The sequence below is a fragment of the Eurytemora carolleeae genome, unplaced genomic scaffold (assembly GCF_000591075.1).
Source record: "Eurytemora carolleeae unplaced genomic scaffold, Eaff_2.0 scaffold85, whole genome shotgun sequence".
NCBI lineage: Eukaryota > Metazoa > Arthropoda > Copepoda > Calanoida > Temoridae > Eurytemora > Eurytemora carolleeae.
Window position 1 is genome coordinate 34,936 of NW_019396334.1, and position 8,844 is coordinate 43,779.

The 8,844-nt window shown below is 30.0% G+C and overlaps 2 protein-coding genes and 1 long non-coding RNA gene across 3 annotated transcripts in view; all 3 read right to left on the bottom strand.

The window, feature by feature from the left end:
* LOC111701152 (uncharacterized) overlaps positions 1-4,647 on the bottom strand; it is an 18,886-nt gene extending 14,239 nt beyond the window's left edge. Inside the window, exons 1-9 of the mRNA XM_023472320.1 lie at positions 4,530-4,647; positions 4,296-4,333; positions 3,774-3,839; positions 3,373-3,413; positions 3,001-3,066; positions 2,400-2,519; positions 1,879-1,962; positions 934-970; positions 102-171 (exon numbers count right to left, since the gene is read on the bottom strand). Coding sequence (XP_023328088.1) covers positions 102-171; positions 934-970; positions 1,879-1,962; positions 2,400-2,519; positions 3,001-3,066; positions 3,373-3,413; positions 3,774-3,839; positions 4,296-4,317 — 506 coding nt within the window. The 5' untranslated portion in view covers positions 4,318-4,333; positions 4,530-4,647. The remainder of the gene's footprint in view (positions 1-101; positions 172-933; positions 971-1,878; positions 1,963-2,399; positions 2,520-3,000; positions 3,067-3,372; positions 3,414-3,773; positions 3,840-4,295; positions 4,334-4,529) is intronic.
* A 475-nt stretch (positions 4,648-5,122) lies between these two features.
* On the bottom strand, positions 5,123-6,577 carry LOC111701154 (uncharacterized). The gene is made up of 3 exons (XR_002765154.1): positions 6,018-6,577; positions 5,744-5,795; positions 5,123-5,150 (listed from the first exon to the last, which is right to left on the bottom strand). It is a non-coding gene; the product is annotated as an uncharacterized LOC111701154 (long non-coding RNA).
* A 558-nt stretch (positions 6,578-7,135) lies between these two features.
* Positions 7,136-8,844, bottom strand: part of LOC111701145 (uncharacterized) — a 3,884-nt gene continuing 2,175 nt past the window's right edge. Inside the window, exons 3-5 of the mRNA XM_023472314.1 lie at positions 8,435-8,478; positions 7,818-8,006; positions 7,136-7,210 (exon numbers count right to left, since the gene is read on the bottom strand). Coding sequence (XP_023328082.1) covers positions 7,136-7,210; positions 7,818-8,006; positions 8,435-8,478 — 308 coding nt within the window. The remainder of the gene's footprint in view (positions 7,211-7,817; positions 8,007-8,434; positions 8,479-8,844) is intronic.

Sequence of the window (8,844 nt, forward strand, 5' to 3'; positions counted from 1 at the left end):
CTATGCTCTACCTGGAAACTATGCTCTACCTGGAAACTATGCTCTACCTGGAAATAATGCTCTACCTGGAAACTATGTTCTACCTGGAAACTATGCTTTACCTGGAAACTATGCTCTGAAGCCGAAAGATGTTTTTCTCCATCTCCGTGGAAACTTGTTGTTTCTGGTCCCCTTAAATACCATAGCTTTAGAAATTCTTAATCAACAAAGATATTATCAAGAACGAATATTTTTAGAATTACTGAACAGAAAACATTCTTTTTGTGTTGGCATATGTTCAGTCATACTTCTTATATCTTATTTAAAATTCATCAAAAATAGCGTTAATCGAGACTTTATTAACTTAAATATTTATACACATCAAAATAGTACACAATAGCGAAAACAAATAATCTACAAGCCACATATATTGGGTAAAGATGGGTGTTTGAAGCTGTAGCTAAATCTAATTTTAACTAGTACGTCTAGTTTATCGTGGAGTAACCCTGTAAATTAACTAGAACCTCTAGTTTATCGTGGAGTAACCCTGTAAATTAACTACCACCTCTAGTTTATCGTGGAGTAAGACGTAGAGCATGCATTAAGTCTAATTAGGAAAATATACATGTATGAGCATGCATTAAGTCTAATTAGGAAAATATACATGCATGAACATGCATTAAGTCTAATTAGGAAAATAGACATGCATGAACATGCATAATTACTTATTGGTCGATCTGATTTACTTTCTATAATAAAGGAATTGAGTTTTTGTCACAAACCCAATGTCGTAGACTTTAGATATTTCAAACTATGAATTATGATAGATCAAATGTTCTGATTTTGAAATATTTCAGGGCTATACCATCATGCTTGCACATAAATAGAAATTAGAACATTTGAATTTGTGGCAAAGACACAATTCCTTTAGATTATAGGATAAAAACTCTATACCTGATAAGAGATGGGGCGGTAACAAAACATTTCTCTCCTACAATAAAAGTGTTTCTACAGTTAGACCCTTAAAACAACGATATCTTTGTATTTTATGTTGTTATAAAGGAAAAAGTACAGTGAAATGGACCTGCATACAATGCACAGTGCAGTGTTTTATGTTCATATTGGACTGTTCTAAATCATAGCTTAATTTTATGTCTAACATTCGTCTTCCTATTCCACAGCTGTATGAGTCTCACTCTACTTTCCGAATTAATATTTTAACTGGGTTGACTTAAAAGTGTCGCAACGCCTCGGCCTTTTATTCCACCTCACCGACTCACTTATACTTTTGTAGCCATAGACATGTATAATTTTCAACTGTAAAGAACTGGCATATTTTTAGTTCTATGTTTTTAAGATATAATCGTCAAACTTCTCATTGATTTTTGAGTGAGATTTTGTAGGCTTTGGATGTTTGTTTAGGAATGATAAATAATATTAATGAAACTGCTCCTTTGAGAAGGGGGGTAATTTCTTAGTAAATAAATAATATCTATGAGACTGCTCCTTTGAGAATGGCGGGTAGTTTCTTAGTAAATAAATAATATTTATGAGACTGCTCCTTTGAGAAGGGGGGTAATTTCTTAGTAAAGGACAGTTGACCCCCCCCCCATTACTTCTGTAACACATAGGCGTAATCGGACATTGTGGCAGCAGCTCCGATCCTAGCCGGTCCCCTAGCCTGTCCTAGTCACAGCGCTCGTCCCAGAAATTGTCTTAACCCAACATGACCCAGGAATTAAACAAACAAAAATTTCAAGTTGGAAATAGTTAAAATCGCTTACACATAAAGTTATAGGAGTGAGGTGGGGGGGGGGGTTTTACAAAATGCTAGGACTGATCCAAAAGTAGGCGGTGGTACTTCGCCAACCCCAAAAAAAATAAAATTTCCCTGTTTACCTTGTCAAATGAAAGAATGAAGGTGTCTGCAAATATAAGAAGACGTAAACTAACAAGTCGATCCTTCCAGTTATCTCCAATCCCCTAAAATGTTTTTTTTTTTCGAACCAATTGCTGGTTTTATACTTGAAACAAGTCCTGTTAATCGTTTTGGCTTGTTTCTTAAAAACTAAAATCTTTAAAACTTTCTGCGCTTCAAAACTGTTTAATGTTTTTTTTTAATAAACTTTGCAATATTTCATTCCTTTAAAAGTTTTAGAAAACGAGCGTATTAAGATTTAACACGTTATCTTTTGGTTTGTTTTGGTTAATTTTTTGCATATTCTTTTAACAGAGGGTCAAAATTTGGCATTGTGTAAAAAAAATGTATAAAATAAACAATTTTAAAAACATTTGTTAATCTTACATATGCAAAATTTTGACAATGAGAGAAAATGTGTGGAAAAAAAACCTGAAGAAAAAGCAACCAACACTAATAACAACACTACCTGGAACTCCTTCAACACGATTAACAACATTACCTGGAACTCCTTCTCTGCCCTCTTCTTGGCCTCCTCTGCCAGGTTGAGAGCATCCTTGCTGTTCCTATTCATTAGGGTGTTGATGCATTCCTGTACAAGCTCAGCACCCAGCTTCTTCTCCTAGAAATATAAACTTAGAAACAAAATGTTTACTTTAGTTTAATGTGCTATAACAAAATATTTACTTTAGTTTAATGTGCTATAACAAAATGTTTACTTTAGTTTAATGTGCTATAACAAAATATTTACTTTAGTTTAATGTGCTATAACAAAATATTTACTTTAGTTTAATGTGCTATAACAAAATGTTTACTTTAGTTTAATGTGCTATAACAAAATATTTACTTTAGTTTAATGTGCTATAACAAAATATTTACTTTAGTTTAATGTGCTATAACAAAATATTTACTTTAGTTTAACGTGCTATAACAAAATATTTACTTTAGTTTAATGTGCTTTAGCAAAATATTTACTTTAGTTTAATGTGATATAACAAAATATTTACTTTAGTTGAATGTGCTATTACAAAATATTTACTTTAGTTTAATGTTCTATAACAAAATATTTACTTTAGTTTAATGTGCTATAACAAAATATTTACTTTTATTGACAAGGTCCATGTTCCATCTCTTTTGTCCTTGCTGTGATCTTTTAGTTTCTTAGAAACCTAGAAAACATAAATGAAAATATTTTTCTCTTGTTTAACTTGTTTAAATATTTCTTTTAAGTACGCTGTTTTTCAATTAACGATTGATTAAAGACTTAAAACTTGTCATTTTTGCTTAAGGAAATATATTAAGAATTTTGTTCAAATATTCTTATTACTACAATTTAATAAAACCCTTAAAATGTCTAATTCTGAACGGAATTATTCATAGTTATGAATGCAAAAACCTGGCAGACCTCATTTTGAAAATGTGTTTTAAATTCGAAAAAATAAGCATTTTTTTAGTTGTAAAATTAATTTTATAACCTTGGATAATTTCAAAATGTAACTATCCCCCTCATCTGTCCCTGAAATATTGATTTTTATAAGTTAATATATTTTATTTATGTCGCCATTTTTCATCATACGTTTCGCAGATTTCTCTGTTTTAACTGGTGGATTTTCACAAGTAATAGACGTAAACTTTTCCTGGCATTTTTTGTCAGTTTTAACCTTAATATCATTTACTCTATTATGGCGAACATTTTAAAATAATTAAACTTCATTTTCGCGTTCAAAATTTTTCGCAAATCATTAATTCAAAATTTCAAAAAATTTTCAATTTATGTCAAAGTAGTTTTTTTTGCCTTTCTCTCGTGATTAAAAAAATAAACTCTTCCAAAGTGTATTTGATTATATATAGCAAATATATATATTTTATACTTTACCAAGAATCTGAATGAGTTTAACAAGACTGTAAAAACTTGTCAGAAAGTCAAGGTCTGATTTGCTATCTAAAAAAAATTATTAAAAAATTTTAAAATACATCTTTTTCAGTAAATGTAAAATGAAATAACAAGTTTATATTTCGTAATGACGTAGATATATTCTGTGTTTAAAGGGACTGTAAGCGTAAGTTTAAGTGACACTCAATGAAAAGATTGCACTGCCCGATTCACAACCCTACCCTTGACACATTTATCTAATAAATAATGTGGAGGATATAGTGTTTTTTTTAATAATGTTTAATTTCGGATAATTCCTGCAAATTTTCCTGCAGTAGAATGCTCAAGTCATGTAGAGAACCTACAATTGAGAAGTAAAAAATCTGTTTTAAAAATTATAAACATTGATATCTATTTATACTTGATCAGACAAAGCTTTTAAGAGTACCTTTGTGAATTAAGCATTGCCATCTCTGCATTGAGGTTACTTTACGCATACAGTCCCTTTATAATCAAACAAAATACCTCGCTTCAAGTTCAGATTCATGTGCTTAGAAAACTCTCTGGAAAACTTACTTTTCAGAAAATGAAAATTGAAATTCACCAATTTTAGAAATAAAGAACACACCAATTGTTAAACTTGATTTTGTTATAAATTTTTTCATAATTTTTTAGCTTTACCACTAAAGGCAACAACGATTAATAAATATATAATAAAATATACTTCATAGCCAATTCTTTTCGAAAAATATAGTTTTCCTAAGTTCTTGCTGGAAAATAGCGTCTTCCACATTGTCGTCTTCTTCTACATTGTCGTCTTCTTCCGCAATGTCGTCTTCTTCTCTATTTTCATCTTCAAACTCATCGTCTTCTTCGTCTTATCAAAAAAATTGACAACATTTCCAGTTTTTTTTTTTAAAATTTTGAAGTATGTAATGTATATATATTATATATACATATATATATATATCGACTCAGGGCCGTAATTCTGGGTGTTTCTGTAGAGGGGGGCGCACCGAGTGAAACAAAAAAACGAGGCGGAAAAAATCGATTTTTCAATGTGAAAAACTAACAATTTTACCTTAAATTTGGGAAATGGTAGAAAGAATTAAATCTGGAGACAAATCTTTTTTATTTACATGATATAATACGTAAAATAATATGTTAAAATGATTCTAAAAATCTAGTCAAAAATTTTCAAAATGAAACAGGGCAGATATTATTAAATAATTTTAATTTTTATCTCTTTCTATATTCATCAAATGCCGAACATTGTCTAGCTGACTGTTTTCGATTTTCAACAAGGGGGGCAGCGCCATAGATAAAGATAGATTGCGCATAAGACGACATTTTAGGAAATATATAGTCATCAACATCAATCTTTAAAAAGATATGCTGAACTCTGAGAGTTATTCTTATACAGGGTGTCCCAATAAACATGGGAATTCAGTGACGAATTTGATATCGTCTTTTTAAATAATTCTTTGATTTAGTATAGTGATACCTACTGAGAAAACTGTAATCTGTAAGGATTCGTCTGCTATGTTCACATTTTGTTTGTTTATGTCTTGACTGCATACGGTTGTACGTAAATCAAGAAAATTGCAGTATGCAAACAGAGTAAACTTGTCCGTCTGCAGTTGCGGAGACATGGAGACACAGGCATTTATGGTTTCATTAAATAAACTCTAGCAGACATGATAATGTTATGGCTTTTGAAATTAGGTATTACAATGCTTATTCATAACAAAGACGATATCGAATTCGTCACTGAATTCCCATGTTTTTGGGACACCCTGTGGTACTGAATTAATAAATAATTTCAGATTTACAATTTTATGAAAATTTTTAGTTTTTGAAATAAATTAAGGAAATAAATTATTACTTTTCGTTTATTTACTATTTCATTTGTACTACTTCAAAAGAGTAACCTTTTAGTAAATAAGTTTTTTTAATCAAAAAAAGTATAATACCTCCATGGTGTCTTGGCTTAAATTTCGATTTTTATCGCCTTCATCATACTCCCTATAAACATTTTTTATTTATTACACAAACATTCTTTTATTTAACTGTTTGTGTTTAAGTGTTTGTATTGTTTGAAAGTTTGTTAGAAATCAAAATTTAAATAGAAAGTTGTCATCATTGTATTGATATATACGACGAAGACGTTTATATCAATACAGTTTTTATTTCTAGAGCTTTCATACATCAGAAACATGAAAACAAAGGTTAAAAATGTTTGTTTACCCAATTTGATGGATTTCAATCCTTCTCACGTCATCATAAGATTTTCTTTAAAAAAAGAATAATAGTAATTTAAAACTCCTAACTTATAATTTTTTATAAAACATTTGCAAATGGGGATTAAAATCTGTCTCATAAACAATCCAAATATGTTTAGTAAAAAACTGTGACATGGTCGTATCAACTTAACTGTCATTCGTAACGCTTTGGCCCGCAACTCCTAATTGCATGTTGGTGTCCAGATATATATAAAAGCCATTTTCGACCTTTTCTTATCTTCAATTTTGGAAAATTGGACATTTTCATGTCTTCCTTTAGACTAAATTTTGATTTATATCTCCTCAACTTATGTTTTTCTTAAGAGAACAAAAAAATTCTTTAATTCATGGTCATAACTATTTTTATTAGGGATATTATGGGTTTATGTTACTTTTTTCGAAAAGCTATAAGTGGGTTTCTATAATGCAAAGCCTATTATGGCCCATCGGTGCGAATTAAACTATGTTTAACAATGTTAAAAATAAAAGACGATTTGAATATCGTCACTTTACACAATTTTAAAATTTTTAAACTATATAGAATATCTAAACTAATTTAAAAGTAGATAAGTTGTTAATTTTAAAAAGGGAAAGTTAACCGTTCAAAATAAAATATCTTAAAGGGAGCTTTAAAAAAGAATACAAAATTTTCCAGACAAGAACCAACATCAAAAAGTTCTAAATACAAAAAGAATGTTTAACTCAAGGAACTAAATACATAATTTACATTATCAATTAGTAACAAGAAATATCGTTGTTTTTTTATCTTAAAACGTGTTAAATTTTGACATTTTCCTTTATTGTCTCTGCAGCATAAATCCACATTTATCACAATGGAATCCAAAATTCAAAAACAACCAATTTTCCAAAAGAAAATTAAATATACAGTGATAACCAGAAAACTGTGAAAATGACTTTAAGTGGTCAAATAAGCATGGTACGCAGCAAATATACAGTTTAAACAGACCCATTTCACTTAATTAGTGATTTGATAAGTGTCTAGTAAAACTATTTGCTTTGTAACACCATCAAATACACTTTATTATTGCTTCATAGTCGTCTTCCTATTTCAGAGTTTTCTGTTTATAAATTATTATTGTAGATCTGTACAGGTCCTAAAGTATTATTTAGAATTATTATTGTAGATCTGTACAGGTCCTGAAGTATTATTTAGAATTATTAGTCACTAGCTAATGTGCCCATGGCGTTGTCGTAAAAGTTTGAAGAAAAAAAACTCTTTTTTTATTTCGAATTTTACAAAAATGATTTTTTTAGCCCATGAACATGAGTTTCCTCTAAAAATGACAGCCAATTTACTCCAGCAGTTTTACCAGCAATCATATAAATATGTATATATTAGCGAAGAGCTTTATTATATAGAAATATTATTTTATTATCATTAAAGATATATTTTTCTCAACACTAGTACAATACAATAGTAGATGCAGGAGGTAATTTATCAATAATAATAATAATAATAATAATGATAATGGAAATATATAGTCATCAACATCAATCTTTAAAAAGATATGCTGAACTCTGAGAGTTATTCTTATACAGGGTGTCCCAATAAACATGGGAATTCAATTTATAAATCACATTTTCCTAAAAATATCATCTTTCAGATAAAAATAATATTGATAATAACAATAATAAGGATAATAATAATATTAGTAATAACTGCAATAATAAAAATTATAATAAAAATTATTATAGTAATAATTACGATAATAATGGTGATAATAATAACAATGATCAAATAAACCTGAAATGATTTTGCAGGATCGTAAAACGATGGATTCATAAAGCAATCATTGGATCGTTGGATCGGTATAGAGACACATTCTGTAGACTTGGAGAGGATCGGCTCCATGGATCCAGAAAACACTCGATCCCTTGATCCCAAGAGACTTTGTTCCATGGATCGTGCTGCTAGTTTTCTCATATTTTCAACCTAGCAAATACAAAATACAAAATACAAAATACAAAATACAAAATACAAAATACAAAATACGTTAATATGCAGTTAATATTTAAAGAATTAGAATCTTAAAGTTAGGATTAAAATTCACTTGATTATATTAAAGCATCCTGTAAGGGACTGTGTAGACGTAATTTTAAATAATAAGCGAAAATTTTCACAATTTTATCCTGAGTCTCTTCAGTAAAAATACGCTTGTTTTTTTTATAGTGAAACACAATTGAAAATAACTTCTTTCTTTGACTGGCTGGTGAGTGGAAGAAAGTGTACATGTGTTCTCCATAAATAAAAGATCACTTAAAATTACGTCTACAGTCCCTTTAACGGTTTACAGTCCCTTTAACGGTTTACAGTCCCTTTAACGGTTTACAGTCCCTTTAACAGTGTGTTTCTTCATCAACCTGGTACTGAAGGTCCAGATCATCGTCTCCCCAATCTGTGAATCCTGAAAAATCTAAATTAGATTTAAAAAACAATTAAACAGATTGACAGATTGACAGATCGACAGATCAAGAAAAATGACAGACAGACAGACTTAAATGTAAATTTAACTTAAAAACTGACAAATTCACAAACAGAGTAACAAACTGACAGAGTGACAGACTGACAGACTGACAGGCTGACAGGCTGACAGACTGAGAGACTGAGAGACTGAGAGACTGAGACACTGACAGACTGACAGACTGACAAACTGACAGACTGAGAGACTGACAGACTGACAGACTGACAGACTGACAGGCTGACATGCTGACAGGCTGACAGACTGAGAGACTGAGAGACTGAGAGACTGACAGACTGACAGACTGACAGA